At 35.0% G+C, this 21738-nt stretch overlaps 1 protein-coding gene, 2 long non-coding RNA genes and 1 pseudogene across 4 annotated transcripts; 3 read left to right on the forward strand and 1 right to left on the reverse strand.

Annotated features, from left to right (window-relative positions):
• Nucleotides 1-1211: 1211 nt before the first annotated feature.
• LOC124457315 lies at nucleotides 1212-1609 on the forward strand (annotated as a pseudogene).
• Nucleotides 1610-1731: 122 nt separating this feature from the next.
• On the forward strand, nucleotides 1732-2209 carry LOC124457949. Its single transcript, XR_006952904.1, has 2 exons — nucleotides 1732-1869; nucleotides 2121-2209. It is a non-coding gene; the product is annotated as an uncharacterized LOC124457949 (long non-coding RNA).
• Nucleotides 2210-4749: 2540 nt separating this feature from the next.
• On the reverse strand, nucleotides 4750-18491 carry LOC124457317. Its single transcript, XM_047007591.1, has 5 exons — nucleotides 18459-18491; nucleotides 17000-17081; nucleotides 11025-11140; nucleotides 8600-9883; nucleotides 4750-4797 (listed from the first exon to the last, which is right to left on the reverse strand). The coding sequence occupies exons 4-5, from the start codon at nucleotides 9881-9883 to the stop codon at nucleotides 4750-4752; spliced, it is 1332 nt and encodes a 443-aa protein (XP_046863547.1). The 5' UTR covers nucleotides 11025-11140; nucleotides 17000-17081; nucleotides 18459-18491.
• Nucleotides 18492-20643: 2152 nt separating this feature from the next.
• LOC124457948 lies at nucleotides 20644-21618 on the forward strand. Of its 2 annotated transcripts, none has more exons than XR_006952903.1 (5): nucleotides 20644-20880; nucleotides 20972-21074; nucleotides 21182-21234; nucleotides 21334-21410; nucleotides 21497-21618. It is a non-coding gene; the product is annotated as an uncharacterized LOC124457948 (long non-coding RNA). The 2 variants fall into 2 exon arrangements; XR_006952902.1 differs by having other exon boundaries at nucleotides 20977-21074.
• The last annotated feature ends 120 nt before the right edge of the window (nucleotides 21619-21738 follow it).

The raw sequence follows: 21738 nt of genomic DNA on the forward strand, positions 1-21738 counted from the left end.
CGATACTGTTTTTCGTTATAACCGCTGATTTTTGAACATCGTTTGAAAAAGTCATGTGCAATTGTTTTCATTTTAGTTAAAACGATGTGCAAATTGCACATTGCACACCGTTAATTCGCACACTGGAAAGAAGGCTTAAGACTATTTTTTAATGCAGGAATGCAAAAAAATATATTTAAAGAAATTTACATCTGCATTTTCAAAAATAGTCTTGATTAAGAGGTAATAAAGTGTCCATGATTGGATATGCTTCCACTTTACAATTATTGTTATTTAATATCGGAATTATGAAAATTCCTTGAAAAACAACAATGTTGGATTTTTTAAAAATATTCTTGTGTATAGGTACATGATAGGATACATTTTGTAATAAGTTTAAGCAAATTCAAGTCCATCTGTATCATTTATTATCCACACATAACCACAATTAGAACAATTCCTAAGTATTATTTTTAACAGGATCATTCTCTGATTCTTCAGGTGCATTTGAGTTCTGTAGTTCAAGAATCTTATTAAAAATTTTCTGTTCAGTTACACCTTCCCGGCGTAAAAGTCCAAAATATATAATGCAAAAAAGCATGCCAAATTTTGTCACCAATCCTGTAAAGGAGCTTTGTCGACCACTATCATAGTATAAAGTGTCATTTACTGAATGATTTTTCGCAGCAGACTTTGAAAATGCTATTGGTTCATCTTTTGAAATTTCTTCACTTGATGATGAAGAGTAATGCTTTTTAGGATAATTGTGTAGATGCATGAGTGGAGAAACAGTTCTGAAAAAGAAAAATTAGTTGAATGTTGATTCTGGCAAGTCCAAAAGATTCACAAGAATTCAAAAGATTGCATAAGCAGTACAACAGTTGCACATTTGCAACTTGTCGACATCTTGCCTACACATATAAAATCTGCATTTAAGGACATATAGCACCCCAATAATCTACCTTTTACAATTAGAAATCAACATGTGCTTAGTTGCTTTGAAAAATGACGTTGTTAGCAAATATCTCGATGGCAATTTCAAATGCACTTTCATCGCTCCAACGAAAGTCGCCATTTTGTTAACTCATTTTAGAGCGCTTTCGTTTTCTTATTTTACATTTCTTCAGTAAAATTTCCCAATAATCAATCGCGTGCCCGCGGTGCACGCTGGTATTAGCACGTGTCTTTTTCTTCCTTCTTTCTTTTTTCGACGCCATCTTGAAGTGGTCAAGATGCCCAAGCCAGTTTGTTCGAAGACGTTCACGACTGCTCGTCGTCCTTTTGAGAAAGAACGCTTGGATCAAGAATTGGGGAGTATGGGTTAAGAAATAAGCGCAAAGTATGGTGTTAAGTACACTTTGGCTAAGATTCGCAAAGCTGCTCGAGAGTTGCTGACTCTAGACGAAAAAGACCCGCGTCGTTTGTTCGAAGGCAGCGCATTGCTACGTCGTCTTGTACGTATCGGGGTTTTGGATGAAAGCCGCATGAAGCTCGATTATGTTTTTTAGGCCTTCGTATTGAAGAGTTCTTGGAGCGACGTCTTCAAACTCAAGTTGTCAAATTGGGTCTGGCAAAATCTATCCATCATGCTGGAGTTCTTATTTTCCAGCGTCATATAAGGTTGAATTGAAGTATTGATGAGTTAAAAAGCATTTTAATTGCTGCAACTCTTTTAATAATGTTGGCCAAAGGCTCATCACATTTCAATTGACAATTCTTTGATTTCAGTGTTCGTAAACAGTTAGTCAATGGATTCGCAGAAACACATTGCTTTTAGTTCTAAATCACCGTATGGTGGTGGTCGACCTGGTCGTGTAAAACGTAAGAACATGAAGAAAGGAGGTCAAGGTGGATCTGGTGGTGAAGATGAAGATGAGGATTAGGACTGGGGTGAGAAACTTCTGTTAATCACAGCGTGAATATTGAGCCATCCACACTCTCATATCTATTGGTACATTAAACAATCCTGTGTCTTCATTTTCTTAAGTTCATAGATACAACTGCACTGACACCCCCCTTTGCATGCCCAAATTAGGCCATATTTTGTCAGATTCTTTCTCTCTTCATTATCACTCATACAAAGAGGGTAACCCTTTGTCCAGTTGTTTATGATTTTAAGTTTAATTTTTACGTTCATGTAGGTCTCTCTTCATGTGAAAGCTGTCATGTGGAATATATAATTCTTACGAGACATTGTAAGTCAATCAATAAATTTTGATGCACAATTCAATGTTCTGTTCTGATTTTGCTGTGTATATTATAGGTGAAGAGAGAAATAATCTTAATGCAGTTACAAAATTAAATTTTAGTGACATATTTATAACAATAGGATGTGCCATAAAATTATAAAACCTAAGGATTTGCCAAGAGCTGAAATTTTGTGAAGTATGTACAAATTATTGTATATGCAATCAAATTGTCAAGTTTGGATTAAATCCGTGTCGGATAATCCATGATATAAGGAAGAAACTTTTAAATTTTAAAGAATCTTTGCAAGAAGCAACATGTTAATCAGATTGAAGATCATGGAGTCTGGTAAAGATTAAGGATTACAAAATAACAGTCCCAGTCTCCCAACGCTGTCGTGTAAATCTAAACAATAGTATGAAACAATATTGAAACAAAGCAAAGAAAAGATTTTACGTTTTTATTAGTTGACTAAGTTGACGGAAGCTTAGTACTTTCCCCGTGTTTCAAAAAAATTCAGTAAACTACTGTGAAGTAAACATATTAAAAATGGCTCTTGAAAATACGGTCCAATTATCCGAGAAATACGAAGCAGTTATGGTTCTCAGTGGAGTGGGGGATGCTCTAGGTTATAAGAATGGTTTGTGGGAATTCTGTTACAGTGGTACTCAAATTCATGAAGAACTAGAAAAACTCGGAGGACTTGATAAAATTGACATTAAAGGATGGAGGTTTAGTAACGACACTGTACTACACATTGCTACAGCAGAAGCGTTGGTTTCTGAATAGACAACAACGGAAGAGTTATTGAGCATTATGGCTACAAAGTACAAGAAGACATGTGCTGAGGATATGTGGAAAGAGCTCCTGGTCAGACCACAACAAAGGCATGTTTCATGTTACGACCTTTTGAGGAAAAAAGTTACATTATACCATTTAATGAGCGAGGTGGCGGATGTGGTACAGCTATGAGATCCATGTGCAAAGTTTTGATGTTTCCTTGTGAAGATCAAATTGAAATGTTAATTGAAATTGCTGTTGAAAGTGGAATGATGACTCATAATCACCCCACAGGTATTCACCTTTCATAATAAAGCAACGATTTCAGATCATGTATCATTTATCAAGTCGCTAATGTCTAGTGTTTTGTCTATCGACAAGTGTTGCTTTGTATAAAGTTTGCTAGGTTTTCCTGTTATCTGCATTTCTTTTCATTTTGACAAACCTTTATAGTAATTTAGCTTTTCAATCCTTTTGCTTTTCTTAGATGTTTTGTACCATCAACTCTTCCTTCGATTACTTACATGATCAAGCCATTACCATGAATGTTTCATATCCTTTTATCTAATATCAATTTATAAATGAAATAAAAGAAGGTTGACCTTAGGTTTGCATAAGTCTATGCAATCCATCATTTTCTAGAACCACATCTCAAATGCCTCCATCTTTCTAACATTGCTTGCTTTTAAATGACCATGTCTTTGATCCATCATTTTTATCGCTTTTCCACATTTCCAAATTTCTGTCTTCTAAAACTGTATGAATTGCCATTGCTGTTTTGCTTTAATATCTTCACTACTACAGCCATTGAATCCATGATCCATATCAAAATGCCGTTATTATGTAAATATGGTCATCATAATGTAAGTGACCTGAAATTAGCAATCTTTAAACATAATGATTTTATGTTAGGTTATCTTGGGGCTGTTACTGCAGCTTTATTTACAGCCTATGCTATACGGAAAATACCTCCAAATACAGAAGATGTTTCCAAAAAGTTGGGGAGCAGGAGTATTAAATGTTTTACCCAAAGTTTGGGAATAACTTGAGAAGGTTGGTGGTGATGTAGAAGAAAACAAGAAATCTTGGGGCTACTTTAAAAATAGTTCGGAGTCATATCTTCAACTACGGGGATTAATAAATGGAACCAGTGAGCCAAAGTTTCCAGTGACATATAACATACCTGAACGTGATGCTTTTTATAAATCTGTCAGTTATGCAGGTTGGGGTGGATGCAGTGGTCATGATGCACCAATGATTGCTTACGATGCTTTGATGATGGCAAAAAATTCCTAGTTTCGATTGTGTTCTTGTTCTATGTTTCATGGTGGAGATAGTGACAGTACAAGAATATTGGCTGCAGCAAGGTGGGGTGGTATGTATGGTATGAAAGGTGTACCCCTTGGAAATTATAGGAACCTGGAATTTGGTCATAGGCTTATGGAGCTGGGTAAAAATTACTGAATGTATCAAAGAATATGAACAACTAACAGGATAGTATTTATTTAACAAAATTCTGTCATCCCAATATACTTTAGTATGTTTGTAAATCATACAATAAAAATTACTACTTGGTTATAACATAAAAACAAATTACTTTAGAAATAAAGTCTAAAGAAGAATGTCAGATTCAGGGCATGGGCAGTTCTAAGTTCTACTTAAGGTGATTCCCAGCTGTAGAGTAAGTTTATTGACTAGATATCAGTGAAACTATATATAGACAAGGATCATTACATCTTTTGGTTCATTTTACCTCACAAAATGCAAATTGCAAACGTTTTATTCACCACCAAAAATACCTTCTTAGGGAGAGGGAGCTGATTTGGCAGGTGGAAGCCTTGCTCCTACAGTCTATGTGTTAAAAATAGGCTTAACATATTTTAGAAGGCAAAATTTTCTTTGAAACACGTAGCTACCAAAGAGCAACTGTAAAGCTTTGTCATATTCTCGAGTTTCATAATACATCACACCTAGATTGTTTAAAAGACTTAGCAACATCAACCTGACTAGTTCCTCACGATTGCTTCTGAATTTCCAGAGCTTTTTCGTAAAACTCTATAGCTTTGTCGTAGTTCTCAGTTTTATAATACACACTACCAAGATTGTTTAAAGACTGAGCGACATCAACATGATTTGGACCTAACGATTGTTTTCGTATTTCCAGAGCTATTTCATGAAACTCTATAGCTTTGTTGTAGTTTCCAGTTTCATGCAACACCGCACCAAGATTGTTTAAAGACATAGCGACATCAACATGATTTGGACCTAACGATTGTTTTTGAATTTCCAGAGCTTTTTCGTAAAACTCTCTAGCTTTGTCGTATTTTCCAGTTTCATAATACACATTACCAAGATTGTTTAAAGACTTAGCGACATCAACATGATTTGGACCTAACGATTGTTTTAGAATTTCCAGAGCTTTTCGTAAAACTCTATAGCTTTGTCGTAGTTTCCAGTTTTATTATACACATTACCAAGATTGTTTAAAGAGATAGCGACATGATCATGATTTGGACCTAACGATTGTTTTCGAATTTCCAGAGCTTTTTCGTAAAACTCTATAGCTTTGTCGTAGTTTCCAGTTTCATAATACACATTACCAAGATTGTTTAAAGACCAGCGACATCAACATGATTTGGACCTAACGATTGTTTTTGAATTTCCAGAGCTTTTTCGTAAAACTCTCTAGCTTTGTCGTATTTTCCAGTTTCATAATACACATTACCAAGATTGTTTAAAGACTTAGCGACATCATCATGATTTGGACCTAACGATTGTTTTAGAATTTCCAGAGCTTTTTCGTAAAACTCTATAGCTTTGTCGTAGTTTCCACTTTTTTTAAACAATAAACCAAGATTGTTTAAAGACATAGCGACATCAACATGATTTGGACCTAACGATTGTTTTCGAAATTCCAGAGCTTTTTCGTAAAACTCTATAGCTTTGTCATAGTTTCCAATATTATTATACACATTACCAAGACTGTTTAAAGACCAATCAACATCAACATGATTTGGACCTAACGATTGTTTTTGAATTTCCAGAGCTTTTTCGTAAAACTCTCTAGCTTTGTCGTATTTTCCAGTTTCATAATACACATTACCAAGATTGTTTAAAGACTTAGCGACATCATCATGATTTGGACCTAACGATTGTTTTAGAATTTCCAGAGGTTTTTCGTAAAGCTCTATAGCTTTATCGTAGTTTTCAGTTTTTTTAAATACGATACCAAGATTGTTTAAAGACGCAGCGACATCAACATGATTTGGACCTAACGATTGTTTTCGAATTTCCAGAGCTTTTTCGTAAAACTCTCTAGCTTTGTCGTAGTTTTCAGTTTTTTTAAACAATAAACCAAGATTGTTTAAAGACGCAGCGACATCAACATGATTTGGACCTAACGATTGTTTTGAATTTCCAGAGCTTTTCATAAACTCTATAGCTTTGTCGTAGTTTCCAGTTTTTTAAACACAATACCAAGATTGTTTAAAGACGTAGCGACATCAACATGATTTGGACCTAACGATTGTTTTTGAATTTCCAGAGCTTTTTCGAAACTCAATAGCTTTGTCGTAGTTTCCAGTTTCATAATACACACAACCAAAATTGTTTAAAGACGTAGCGACATCAACATGATTTGGACCTAACGATTGTTTTTGAATTCCCAGAGCTTTGTCATAAAACTCAATAGCTTTGTCGTAGTTTCCAGTTTCATAATACACATTACCAAGATTGTTTAAAGACGTAGCGACATCAACATGATTTGGACCTAACGATTGTTTTTGAATTTCCAGAGCTTTTCATGAAACTCTATAGCTTTGTCGTAGTTTCCAGTTTTATAAAACTCATTACCAAGATTGTTTAAAGACGCAGCGACATTAACATGATTTGGACCTGACGATTGTTCTTGAATTTCCAGAGCTTTTTCGTAAAACTCTATAGCTTTGTCGTAGTTTCCAGTTATATACACATTACCAAGATTGTTTAAAGACGCAGCGACATCAACATGATTTGGACCTAACGATTGTTTTTAATTTCCAGAGCTTTTTCATAAACTCTATAGCTTTGTCGTAGTTTCCAGTTTCATTATACACATTACCAAGATTGTTTAAAGACCAGCGACATCAACATGATTTGGACCTAACGATTGTTTTTGAATTTCCAGAGCTTTTTCGTGAAACTCTATAGCTTTGTCGTAGTTTCCAGTTTCATAAACACATTACCAAGATTGTTTAAAGACGTAGCGACATCAACATGATTTGGACCTAACGATTGTTTTGAATTTCCAGAGCTTTTTGAAACTCTATAGCTTTGTCGTAGTTTCCAGTTTCATTAAACACATTACCAAGATTGTTTAAAGACGCAGCGACATCAACATGATTTGGACCTAACGATTGTTTTGAATTTCCAGAGCTTTTCATGAAACTCTATGGCTTTGTCGTAGTTTCCAGTATCACTATACACATTACCAAGATTGTTTAAAGACGCAGCGACATCAACATGATTTGGACCTAACGATTGTTTTTGAATTTCCAGAGCTTTTTCGTAAAACTCTATAGCTTTGTCGTAGTTTCCAGTATTATACACATTACCAAGATTGTTTAAAGACGCAGCGACATCAACATGATTTGGACCTAACGATTGTTTTCGAATTTCCAGAGCTTTTCATGAAACTCTATAGCTTTGTCGTAGTTTCCAGTATCACTATACACATTACCAAGATTGTTTAAAGACGCAGCGACATCAACATGATTTGGACCTAACGATTGTTTTGAATTTCCAGAGCTTTTTCATGAAACTCTATAGCTTTGTCGTAGTTTCCAGTTTCAAACACCGCACCAAGATTGTTTAAAGACATAGCGACATCAACATGATTTGGACCTAACGATTGTTTTTGAATTTCCAAAGCTTTTTCGTAAAACTCCATAGCTTTGTCGTAGTTTCCAGTTTCATAATACACAGCACCAAGACTGTTTAAAGACGCAGCGACATCAACATGATTTGGACCTAACGATTGTTTTCGAATTTCCAGAGCTTTTTCGTGATGGTTTCTAGCTTTGCTATAATTCCCAGTGTCATGGTATAAAAGACCAAGGATATTAAAATACCAAGATTTGTCATAACTAGATTTAAATTTATCCAATAGTTCTAGAGCGAGATCGTATTTTCCAAAATGTCTTAATCTGTCAACAAAATATTGGAAAACTTGTAAAGTATTCATGTTGATTTTTGTCTTGTTGGTCTTTAATAATTGAACAATTTTTTCAAGATGTGGCATTAATTTGATTTCGTCGTCTCTCTCTTTAAACATGTAAAGTGCTTTAGATATTTGATCAACGTTAGTTTCAATTTCATGTTCCTCATTTGAATGTTCAGATTGATAAACAATAATTGCTTTGTGAACAATGCGATGTAGACTAATGTCATTATTTTCTGAATGCAAGAACAATGAGCATTCGTCTAAGCAAAGACATATATCTTCCTTTGAGTGTTTGGGATCATTTTTTTTAACATAATAAATCAAAATTTCTCGTGGTATAGGATCAAATGATATCATGGAGAAAAAGCTAATAACAAGTGCCAATATTAAGGATTCTTCTGCATTTTGTTTGACTGCTAAAAGTGAAGCTTGTAACATACTTCTAGGATATACCAAGTTGTATTTTACAAATGTGGCGTACATGTTTTCTTGTTCTTCTGAAGATATTTTCTTTAAATATTGACTCCAAGTAAATGAACAGTTTGCTTTGTTTACACGACTGACATAATAACCAGTAGCAGCCAAAGCCAGCGGTTGACGATCTAATGCGTGCGATACTTCATTCAACAATTGATCATCAGCATTTTCATCTTTAGTGTAAGATTTCAGCAATTGACAACATTCTCTGTGATTCATTCCACTACTGATGGAAATATGTTTGCTGGACATTTCATCGTGAGGTACGGCATCTGTATTCTGAACAGTTATTATTAGTTGTCCATTTTTCCACATGTGATCACCTACTTGTGGTAGTAACGAAGAAATTTCGCTCAGTTGCACAACGTTGTCGACAATGATCAACCAATTTTGCCAGAATTTCAATCGAGCAGATACTAACGATCGAAGGTTCTTGACTTTCTCTTTGGCGGAAAAATTTTCATCTTTAAATTTTCTAACCATAAACTTGTTACAGTTTAAGCGGTATCCAAGGTCACAGTAAGATTTTAAAAGAGATTCTACATTCTTCCCATCGAGAGTCATTACAAACGAAGTTCTATTTTCCCAATCACACGATATTTTTTCACAAACCTGTCTCGCAAGTTGCGATTTACCACTGCCAGGATTACCAGTGATGTACAAATATGTCAGTTTGTTATTGTTATCATTCCTTAATTTTTCAAGATCGTTTATGATGTTATCTTGTAATTCAGTGCGTTCAACGATAAAATGATTGGGTTTTGAAGGAAGCACTTGGAACGAATTAAAACTGTTACGATGATTTTTTATTTTATTGATTTCATTGAGAGAAAATTTCAAATCTTGAAATGATTTTTCAATGATATTGACTATATCATCAAAATCATCATCTAAGCATTCCCTTTCATACCAATGTGCGTACTTGTTTCTTTCACAACAAAGTGCATGAACAGCATCCTTTGTTTTTCTGTCAAGGTGCTTTCCAATTGAATTTGAAAAAATTATTGCATCAAATAATATCGTACAGTCCCACTTACTGGTGTCTCCATCCTGATATTTTTGTCGTGTTTTTTGGCCTAATTTTCTTCCTAATTCTAAAGTGTAAAATTTTTTACCACTATTTTTGGCATCGTCCCATTCTCCTTGTGTTGATTTGTAACGAGAGTTCCATTCTTTGATGAAAAATTGAGCAAGTTCCGTTTGTATCACATTGATTATTTGCTGAATGTATAGTAGATTTCTGCTTTCTCTTGATTCCATCTAAAAAAGAGCATGATGTATCAACAAGACAGTTAAAATCATCAATTTGAAAGTTCGACCTACATCATATATCACTCTTCGTTAAAGTCGAGGATATACATGATGAAATCAAACTTATTTATTCGTTAATAAATTCAACTTTACCAAAAGCATGCACTTAATATAAATTGAGACATAGACAACTACTAAATGGCAGAGATAATGCTACAGCTTTTGCCAATTATAGCAGCTTTTCAACAAAATATAAAAAAACAACATGATATTCCACTGGATAGTACATGTGACTTGTTACAAGACAGACATTGCTGGTGCCAGATTTTTATGTCTCTGGATCGTCGATGTCAAATATCGTTTGTAATGGCGAAATCCAAGTTAGAAATGGTAGAGATACCTTTGTACTTGACGGTATTTCTATACATCAGTTGATTGTTACTTGACACGTTAATTCACACTTTAACTTACATACCTTAACTGACATGCGTGGCATTCAAAATTAGACTATTTAATTTAACTTGTTTTGTAGGAATTAAAACAGCAAAGAAAAAAGCACCCATCTAAAAACACCAATAGGTCTAATATGTGAGGTGAATGTTGATCAAAGTGGACTTAGTAAAGAAAAAATCGGTATGGTGTAATAAGTGATAAGGGAAACAGTTTCTTCAGCAAAAAGTGGAAAGACTTGCTTCTAGAGATAATTTACAATATTAAAATAGCCTTGTCTTGAATTGACTAATGCTACGAGTTTATTTTACAAAACCTTGTTACTAGCACATGTTGGAAAATAAACCATCATAATAATTCAGGTCACGTGACGTGAAGTAAAATTGATTACTGTTAACCAATGAGATAATAGCGCAGGGCATGTTAAGAAAAGTTTCATTTTTTTCAAGGGTAATCTAGTTGAATATCGTAGCGAACTGTGATACATTATGTTCTTTAAACGTACGACACTTTGCGTTGTAAATTTCGTGAGACTTTTCGCAGATTCATACCGGGGAGGCAGGTAACTTGCGAAACGCAAAAGCTTTTTTGCTTCTGAGAATTTTGACAGCAAAATATACAAAGATGCAAAACGTTAAAGGAATGTTACAGAATGATGCAGATCTAATACTAAATACAAAAAAAAGATAAAAAGACTCACGCTGCTCACTGATCATTTAGGGTGAAAGGAAAAAAGGACTAGAGCAAAAACAAAAGTGAACACCAGCATTCTTATAAATGAATATGTCACTCACGAGGACATTTTACACCTATTGTCTACAAAAAAGAACAATTTAATCTGTTACTTCCACTACAAAGGAAAAAAGTCAGTACATGGTGCTAAAAAAGATGATAAAGAAAAAATTGATTAGGTGGCGTTTATCACAAATAAAAAGAGAATAGATTTGATTGGATAATTAATTCTGGTGCCACTTAGCATATGAAGTGTGAACATGACTATTTATCGGACTATGAAGAGTTGAGAAAGCCAACGAAAGTAATTCACGGGGATGAACGTTTAATATTGGTTTATGGGAAAGGAACTTACCGCGTGGCCATTGATTTAAATAAGTCACATCAACGTAGCGTAATCTGGAGCAAAGTGCAACATTTCCCATTGAAAATAAAATATCTGAGCCGTTAAACGAAGCTTAAATTTAAGAGTCAGCCAGTGGCTTCTCCGTGATGTATGTCATGTAAGAAAAGTAAAATTCAACACATTTTTTTGAAACAGAAAATATAATGACAGAGCAAATTTTAATTGGTTCAACAAAGTTCTGTTGGGTTAACAGGTATTTTGAATTATTTTGTTTAATACGATCAGTTGCGTGCTAGGAACACTGCGTCTACTAGCTGCTACTCCATATACACAAAAAAGAGAGTCGTGTTTGGGAGTCCGAGGGTAAATGCTCTCAGGGAAAATTCTTTATTAAGAAGCCATTTCATGGACTTTGAGGAGTGAAATCATTCCAACCGTATAATGCCAAATGCGTTTCTCCAATACAATTTTAAAATTTGATGCCCTTATTCCTTACAGCGCCTCTTAAAAATAAACATCTGAGGGAGCCACGGCCCCAGCCCCCCCCCCCGTCCAGCACGTCACTGGAAGGATGTTGGTAATTTCTCCACAGTTTTTTAGCGTGGATGCTGTTGCTTAAACTGAAACATCATTTTACTAAAAAATGCCTTTGACAACTTTTATATTTGAGATTTTAAATACCGTACTTTTAAAAGTCAGGGTTCTTCTGTCGATGACTATGAATGTACAAGCTTCAAATGTTTTAAGATTATCTGTGTTGTGGAACAGTTATATTAAGTAAAATTGAGAATTGTGTGTCGACTGCGCGTAAAGTAGGATAGTAAACAGTCTCAAGAACGAATTGGCAGACGCATAACTGCTTTGTGCTAACGTGCAAAGGAGAAAATTGCTACACGTGGTCCTTCGAGTCGGAGATATTTTAGTTGGAGATCTATTTGGAAATTCAAGTTAGTTAGTCCAATAGCAGAATGGATGAATTTATGAAAAAGAAACGAGCGCGCGCAGGATATAGAGAGTCAGCGAGGAAAATTGCTAGTAAATTAAAAAAGAAAATACGAGAAACGAACGGCGAGATCGATAGAAACGAACTGAGACAACTACGAGATGGATAGAACGACAAGATCGCAACATTGAAAATCCTTGATGACGCGATTATCGATATGCTGAACAAAAACAATGAGGAAAATGCGGAAGAAGAATTGGGAAAAGAATTTAAAGATGCGGACGAGATACAGGCAGAATTTGAGCAAGGATTTTGGATGTGAACGACATCGTCAAGGAGTCTAATGTCCCAGTTGAAACGGCAACAACGACATAAAATGGCACGCTGAACAGCAGTTTAAGTAGTGAGACGCGCAGAGTTATAAGAGCAAAACTCCTAAATGTGGAAGTAAAGAAATTTAGCGGAGGGCTGCAAGAATAGCAAGAGTTTTTGGATTCGTTTGATAGTACGGTGAATAATAATGACGGATTGGCTGACGTAGACAAGTTTGCGTATTTAAGGAGTCTTCTACTGGAACCTGCAAGATCGACAATACCGGGATTTACCCTAACTTTAGCGAACTATCACGAAGCTGTAGTTTCTTGAAACAAAGATAGGGGAAAAAGAATGTGATGAAGAAAGCGCATATCTAGGAGTTGATGAACATAGAACCCGTAACGGACGAAGGAGACATCGACAAGCTTCGGCTGTTATACGACCCCTGCGAGACAAGCTACCGGGGTTTAAAGGCCTTAGGAGTGGACAAAGCCGTATATACTTCTATCGTAATACCGGAAGTCATTTCGTAATTGCCGGACGCTTTTAATTGACAATAACAAGAGGTTCGATTTAACAGAATGGTCAATGAAAGATACGTTGAACGCAATTCTTAAAGAGTTGGAGCTTCGAGTAGCTCACACACCGATCGTCGAGAAAACGAAGAGACAAGATTGGGAGAAACAACGAGAAACGTCGCGACAAAGACATATGGGGTCAGCATCAACACTGCACGCGAAGTATGAGAGTTGCAACGAGGTGTCAACGAACGGTAAAGCGAAAAGAAAATGCGTTTATTGTCTCGGGGAACACAATCCAGAGGAATGTAAGAAAATAACCAATGTAACTGAGAGAAAACAACTCATTCGTAAGTACGGAAGATGTTTTATTTGTTTGAAGAAAGGAATTAATGAATTGTAATAGTAATGATAAATGTAATGCTGTGAGAAGGGCCCACCATAGGTCAATTTGTGAAGCCAATGGGATTCTTACAGGCGATGTTCAAACCAACCATTCTATTCTGGGATCACATTGTAGGGTAGCATTACAGACAGCACAGGCTTTCATTAAGGGAGATAAGGGACGTGTTAGGGTCAGAGTGTTGTTTGATTCAAGAAGTCATTTGTGAATAGAAAGATTATACAGAGAGCAGGTATTCAGGCTAGTAGAAAGGAATCAAGATGTTTGGTCAAGAGAAGGCTAAAGTAAGTTGCGAGAAGTATTTCAATTAGAGTTGTCGTCAGTTACGGGGGGGGGGAGAGTGTAAGCATCGAGGCATACAGTGTAGACTGTATATATCAAATTAGGAATGAACATGTAGAGTTGAGAATGGTGGATTATTCACATTTAAAGGGTCTGTGGTTTTCAGATGTTTGCAAGGATAAGGAAGTTTTAGGTATTAAAGTTTTGATTGGGGCAGATTATCATTGGTGGTTTCAGGAAGGCAATGTTGTTTGGGGACAAGTAGATGAACCAGTTGCTGTGTCTACTAAGTTAGGTTGGGTGTTGTCCCCCCATGAAAGGAGAAATGATTTGATAACATGCACACTCAAGTAAACTTCATTGCATGAAAGTTCAGAAAATTTAAGTTTAGATAAGAATTTCAACCGTTTGTAGGATTTTGAAACTTTAGGAATAGCAGAGGAAGATGAAGTTCATGAATCGTTAAGGGATTCTATTGTGTTTAATGGTAACAGATACAGTGTCAAATTGCCTTGGAAAGAAGGACATAGTTTAGATTATACAATTTACAACATAAGCTTGAGAAGATTAAAGGGTCAGTTAGTACTGCTGAAAAGGTAACCAGAAATTTTAGAAGAGTATAAGACAACCAAAGATCAATTGAGGAATAGTATTATAGAACCAGTGATAGAACTAGAGCAAGCTGATAAAATACATTATTTACCACATCATGTGGTTATTCGCAGGAAAGCGAAAACAAGTAAGGGAAGAGTTGTTTATGCTGCGTCGTGTAAAGAGTCACCCAGAGCTTTCTCGCTCAATGACTGCTTGCATGTGGGACCCAAATTAGCACCATTGCTCTTTCATTTTTTGATAAGGCTTAGAGAGAAGAGAGTCGCTTTAGTGGCAGATATTGAAAAGGCACTTTTGAATATAGAAGTTGATACTTTGGACAGGGACTGCCTGATATTTTATGGGTTGATGATGTAAACAATGAGAGGGTGAAGCCTGTAGAATATTGATTTTGTAGAGTAGTGTTTGTGTTAACTGCTCTCTATTTTGTTGAATGCGACACTGCAGTATCATTTAGACACATTCATAGAGATGGAACAAGCAACTGTTAAAAACTCAAAATTAGCTTTTATGTCCAGGATCTAGTGTCCGTGAACAATCCAAGAAGAAAGGAATGAGGTTGTATGAGTCAGCAAGTGAACGATTGGCTGCAGGAGGATTTAGGCTTAGGAAGTGGCTAAGTAACGATGAGAATGTTTTGAAAGAAATAGAATAGAGAGAAAGAAGCATTTTGAGGAAAGAAGGGCAGAATTAAGTAATTCAAAAGTGGTTGATGAGCAAACTTATGCCAAAGCATCAGTTGGGGAAAATAGTATCAGTGGAAGTTTTGAGAAAGTACTAGGATTGGGATGGGAGTGTAAGTAGGATCACTTTGTATTTAGCCTCTGGAAATTGGTGAAAGAGCAAAGGCTATCATACCAAGTAAATGAAATATACTAAGTATACTTGCAAGATTATTCGATCCCTTAGTTATTATAAGTCCAGTTGTAGTTTGTGCTAAGTTATTGTTTCAGGAGCTGTGTATTGAAATCTGAATGGGATAATGAGCTGGAAGGTGACAAGAAAAACGTTAGGAAAGGTGGATGGTGATTTAGAGAGAGTCAGGGATTTAGTTGTGGCGAGATGTGTGTATGGTAATTTACATGGTAAGGTAAAGTTTTACTTGCATGGGTACGCAGATGCCAGCCAAAAGGCATACTGTGCGGTCGTATATTTTGTGACAGAGCTAAATGGTGCCTACCACGTAGAGTTGCTTACGCCGAAAACAAGGATAGCGCCAATAAAATTGCAGACAATTCCCGGACTAGAAGTGATGTCACCTGGAATATTAGCACAGTTGATGGACACAGTGAAGTTGGCCTTAGAAGGTTACGTTCAATTTAATGGTACAAAATATTGGTTGGACAGTATGACTACATTGTGCTGGATCGGTAATAGGGGAGAATGGAAACAGTTTGTGCGCCATAGAGTTAGCGAGATTTTAAGATTGAGCAGGAAAGATAAATGGAAACATTGTCGGGTGTAGAAACCCAGCGGATTAGGTTCAAGGGGTTTACGGCATCACAATCAAAGGAAAGTGAACTTTAGTGGAAGGGTCCGAAGTGGTTGTCAAGTCCCAAGTGTGATTGGCCAATGCCAAAGAGGTTAAAACAACAGACGAAAGTCTTGTGGAAGTCGGGAAGACAGTATTAGCTAACACACAGGCGGTAGATAAAGATTGTGTGATAAAATTTGCAAATTTAGTCAAATTAAAGTATACATCGCATTATTTTCCTTCTGTGTTTCAAGAACAATTTGTCTTGATTTAGTTGATAGTTTATGTGCACGCTGTTTATTGAATTGTATGCGAAGATTTACTGCTAGAATGGGAGCACCCTCCCAAATAGTTTAGGACAACGCCAAAACATTTAAAGCAACTGAGAAAGCGTTGAAGGGGATTTATGGAAGTAAGGAGGTAAAATCTTGATTGGAAAGTAATCGGTTGATATGGAAGTTTAATTTGGCGAGGACACCCTGGTGGGGTGGATTTTTTGAGATAATGGTAGCATTGGTGAAAGGTTGTCTGAGGAAGGTGTTATGTACGCTAAATTGAACAAGGAAGAATTGTTAACAACATTAGTTTTCCAAGGTACGTTAAACTCTAGACCATTGACTTATGTATATGAATATGAAGTGAATGTAGATGTACTGACTCTTGCACATCTTATGTTTGGAAGAAGATTATTTCTTCCAGACGAAGGAATTCTGCATACTATTAATGACAAAGATGCAGGAGTGGTCAAGCGTAGTAGGTTTAGGTATTTAGCGAGATTGAGAAAGCATTTTTGGTCCTGGTGGAGGAAGAAATACAGCGTCTTACATGTAGAAAATACAATCATGCTATTCTTCCTCATCAAACTTTTTAACAGGTTTTACTGTTTTTACCTAACATGCAGCTTATGGTCAATAATTAAAAAGTTGGTATATCAACTTAGACATGGTTTCTCAGGCATGTTTATCCATACTTCATCTATAGATGTTTCTTTAGCTAATTTGTTAAGTCCGTAATGTGGATATAAATCTCGCTTTACTTTTGTAAAATTACCTTTGTTTTAGAAGTAAGTCTTCATATCTGATGACCTCGTCGTCCTAATTAAGCTTGCTTTAGTTCTTTACATGTCACATACCTAACAAAAAGAGAGATTTATTAAAAGAACGCGACCACATACATATCAGTTTAAAAATGGTGATCATAATTCATACCTTATTGTTTCATCAATCTTTTATCCATGTAAGTTTTGTTATATAAACACATTTAAATAGCGAACGAAGATGAAGAGTGAGTCAGGATCTCTTTCATCAAACAGTATTATAAAACATTAATGACGCCTATTTAGAACATTCTAGTTATATAACTAAGTATACATCACTGACTAAAAACAATCGTTATAGAAGTAAAAATACATTAATAAGAACCTCATGCAGAGTACATAATAACATTGAGATTAGTCAAATTCCAAAGGACCACTGCTAAATCTTATAAAGTTTCACAAGTTTTAACTCAGGAATAGAGAATCATCTATCTAAAACAGGATGCCAATGATTAAGGCACGATTTTGAAACTGTGAATGGATTTTTCCTTCATTAATGAAAATTCCATACATGTATATTATTGCAAAGTCAGTTCTTATTATAAAAAATCTTTGTTATTAAATAAACCATTGTAAATTACAAATACATGGCAAACATCAATTGCACGCAATTATAATTACTTATGATCAATAAAGACACTGTGGATACAACAGTAAAGGATGCAATGAAAGTAAACCTTAAAATAGTTAAACATGATCAAAAGTATAAGTTTAAAAGCTCACTGTGTTGCATGAATGAACATTTCACAAAAATAGATTCGGTTGCGTCTTTCTCTGTGTAAACACATTCTTCCTGTGTTCAACATTTGCTTATATTACAAATGTTCTTACTTTTAAAATGAAAGGTTTGCTTAATACAATTAACAGCATTTTGTTAGACTCACAGCGATTAGTCAAAAGTGGCGTCAGCAAAGAAGGGAGGTGATGCATGATTGGACATGTGCTCCCCCACTTTACATAAATTTTTACAGATCCCCTTTTTTCCATAGACAAGTATAGTTTATAAAGAAAAATTCAGCGTGCTACATGTAGAAAATGTTCTCATGTTATTCTGCCTCCCCCATACTTTTGAACAGGTTTTACTGTCCTTTACCATGCAGCTTATTGTCAATAGTTAGAAAGTTGGTGTATCAACTTAAATATGATTTCTCATGAATGTTTAGTCATACATTATCGAGATGCTTCAGTAGCAAATTTGTTATGTAAAGTTGGTAATATAGTTTCAGAATCTCGCTTTACTTTCGACAAATTACCTTCGTTTTAGAAATAAGACTTCATATATGACGACCGTGTAGACAAAATTATGCTCGCTTTAGTTCTTTACATGTCACATATTTTACAAAGATAAGAGATTTAATATGAAGAACGCGACCACATGCATAGCAGTTAAAAAGTGGTGATCATAATTCATACCTTATTGTTACATCAATCTTTTATCCATGTAAGTTTTGTTGCATAAAGAGATTTAAATAACGAACGAAGATGAAGAGTGAGTCAGGATCTCCTTCAACAAACAGTATTATAAAACATTAATGACGCCTATGTAGAACATTCTAGTTATATAACTAAGTATACATCACTGACTAAAAACAATTTTTATTGAAATAAAAATACATAAATAAGAACCTCATGCAGAGTACATAATAACATTGAGATTAGTCAAATTCCAAAGGACTACTGCTAAATCTTATAAAGTTTCACAAGTTTTAACTAAGGAATAGAGAATCATCTATCTAAGACAAGATTTGAATGCCAATGATTAAGACACGATTTTCGCTACTGTGAATAGAGTTTTTTCCATCATTAATGAAAAATTTCATACATGTATATTCTTGCATAAATCAGTTCTTATAAAAAACCTTTGTTATTTAATAAACCATTGTAAATTACGAATACGTGGCAAACATCAATTGCACGCAATTATATTTACTTATGATCTATAAACACACTGTAGATACAACAGTAAAGGTTGCAATGAAAGTAAACCTTAAAACAGTTAAACATGATCTAAACTATAATTCTAAAAGCTCACTGTGTTGCATGAATCAACATTTCCCAAAAATAGACTCGATTGCGTTCTTTCTCTGTGTAAACAGAAGGGAGATGATGATTGGACATACCTACCTATAAATTTTCACAGATTCCCATTTTTTCCATAGACAAGTATGATATTTCACCTCTCCCATACCTTTGAAAAGATTTTGCTTTCCTTTACCATGCAGCTTATTGTCAATAGTTAGAAAGTTGATATATCAATTTAGATATGATTTCTCATGTATGTTTAGTCATACATTATCGAGATCCTTCAATAGCGAAATTGTTATGTAAAGTTAGTAATATAGTTTCAGAAACTCGCTTTACTTTCGACAAGTTACCTACGTTTTAGAAATAAGACTTCATATATGACGACCGTGTGAACAAAATTATGCTTGCTTTACTTCTTTACATGTCACATACTTAACAAACGGATGAGAGATTTAATAAAAACAACGTGACCACATACATATTAGTTAAAAATGGTGATCATAGTTCATGCCTTATAGTAACATCAATCTTTTATCCATGTAAGTTTTGTTACATAAACACATTTAAATAACGAAGATGAAGAGTGAGTCAGGATCTCTTTCAACAAACAGTATTGTAAAACATTAATGACATCTATGTAGAACATCTATGTAGAGACAGTTAATATCAACATTCCTCACGACTCTACTCTGACCTGGACAATTTACATCTACAAACATGTAATTACAATCAAAGACGTCATGTGATATTTGGTTTAACAGAATTTTGTTAGTTGTAATACAGCATTGACCATGAACTAACCATACAGCATTGACCATGAACCAACCATACAGCATTGACCATGAACTAACCATACAGCATTGACCATGAACTAACCATACAGCATTGACCATGAACTAACCATACAGCATTGACCATGAACTAACCATACAGCATTGACCATGAACTAACCATACAGTATTGACCATGAACTAACCATACAGCATTGACCATGAACTAACCATACAGCATTGACCATGAACTAACCATACAGCATTGACCATGAACTAACCATACAGCATTGACCATGAACTAACCATACAGCATTCACCATGAACTAACCATACAGCATTGACCATGAACTAACCATACAGCATTCACCATGAACTAACCATACAGCATTCACCATGAACTAACCATACAGCATTCACCATGAACTAACCATACAGCATTCACCATGAACTAACTATAAAACAATGTACTCAAAGTTTAGTCTGATAAATTTTGTGATTTGTTAACATTTTATTTTTTACATCTGTGATGTTCAATAAGTGAAATTGGACAAAAGAATTTAAAAACCTTTTGATTTTTCCATTTTATCATCCGTTTTTTAGAATGTGGAATCTTTGTTCCTGGTTTTTGATATAAGAATTCGATGAAACATTTTTTACTAGCGTTGATTTATCTCAGTAAATAACTTTAAGAAATTACTGCATGTGTCATGTTTTTCATGCATTCGTTTGTCGAGGTATTATGGTGGGCCTGGTGGTGTCATTGCTACGCTCAGTGTACTCTCTCATCCCCACCGCCCCCAACGTTCCCCCTCTTTGTGACGTCCTGCTATTTGCCTCAAATATTTCATTTACATCATTTCCGTTGCTCATATTGGTAAATTTCTTTGATTTGTCTTCTTTGTGAGCTGCTTCAATAATACTGTCGTGTATCGTGGATATTTTTTACATGTAGAAAACACTTTGTATTTTCTCCGAACTTTCTTGATGCTAGCATGAGTGGTGAAAGTTGATATGTGGTGATATCAAGCGATCATAAGGTACTCGTGTATACATAATTTGTTAATATCTAATTATTTTTAATTATTTTTCTAATTGTCGGGCAAATAAAACTATTTTTTTACATGTTAGTTCAGTGGAGATTATGTTGAACTTGGCAAGTGTAGATATTACAAAGCAAGCAATTATTGATCGCTTGTTGGATGGAGTAAAGCAAACTAGTTTTAAAATATTTGTACGTAGTTTAAAGTTCGAACTTGGAACTTGTAATTTCGTTTCGTCTTTTATTGTATTGATTTTACTCGAATAATTTGGTCGACCTGAACCTCGTCGTTTCTTTAGTGTCAGGTACGATTTGGTAGTACAACCGAATTGGCTTCTGAGAAGGATAGCAGGTGAACTTGATATTTCTTCGATTGCATTGTATTGTATTCATTTTATTTCATAGTATAATCCTTATTTATCATAATCTTTGTATTTATGATGAATTACAGAATCTCTTGTCTTTGTGAGCAATGGAACATTGTTCTTCAATTTGGCATTAATTCCACAAAAGGATAAATTCTTTAAGGTATCTTCATCATTCCTCTCTCAATTCAGTCAATTTAAAAGCCATTCTTAAATAATTTGTTTTCATCATTTCTATATTCATTAAAGGCAGGTGTTAATGAGATCTGAAGGTCAATCTGTGTTCTGGCTATTTATCAAGGAACATCTTAGCTCTAGTGAAATAAAGACATATAATTCTTTACATAATGTAATGACAGATGTTGGTAGAGGTTGGTCAAGTTGTTGGTTTCTAAATGATTCCTGGAATGTTTGTGGGTAAAATCTTTTTGTATGCCATGAATTTGTTCTGACATTTTCCTTTCTATTTTTGATATTCATTTGACAGCTCC

Source organism: Xenia sp. Carnegie-2017, unplaced genomic scaffold (genome assembly GCF_021976095.1).
Source record: "Xenia sp. Carnegie-2017 unplaced genomic scaffold, XeniaSp_v1 HiC_scaffold_6, whole genome shotgun sequence".
Lineage (NCBI taxonomy): Eukaryota > Metazoa > Cnidaria > Anthozoa > Malacalcyonacea > Xeniidae > Xenia > Xenia sp. Carnegie-2017.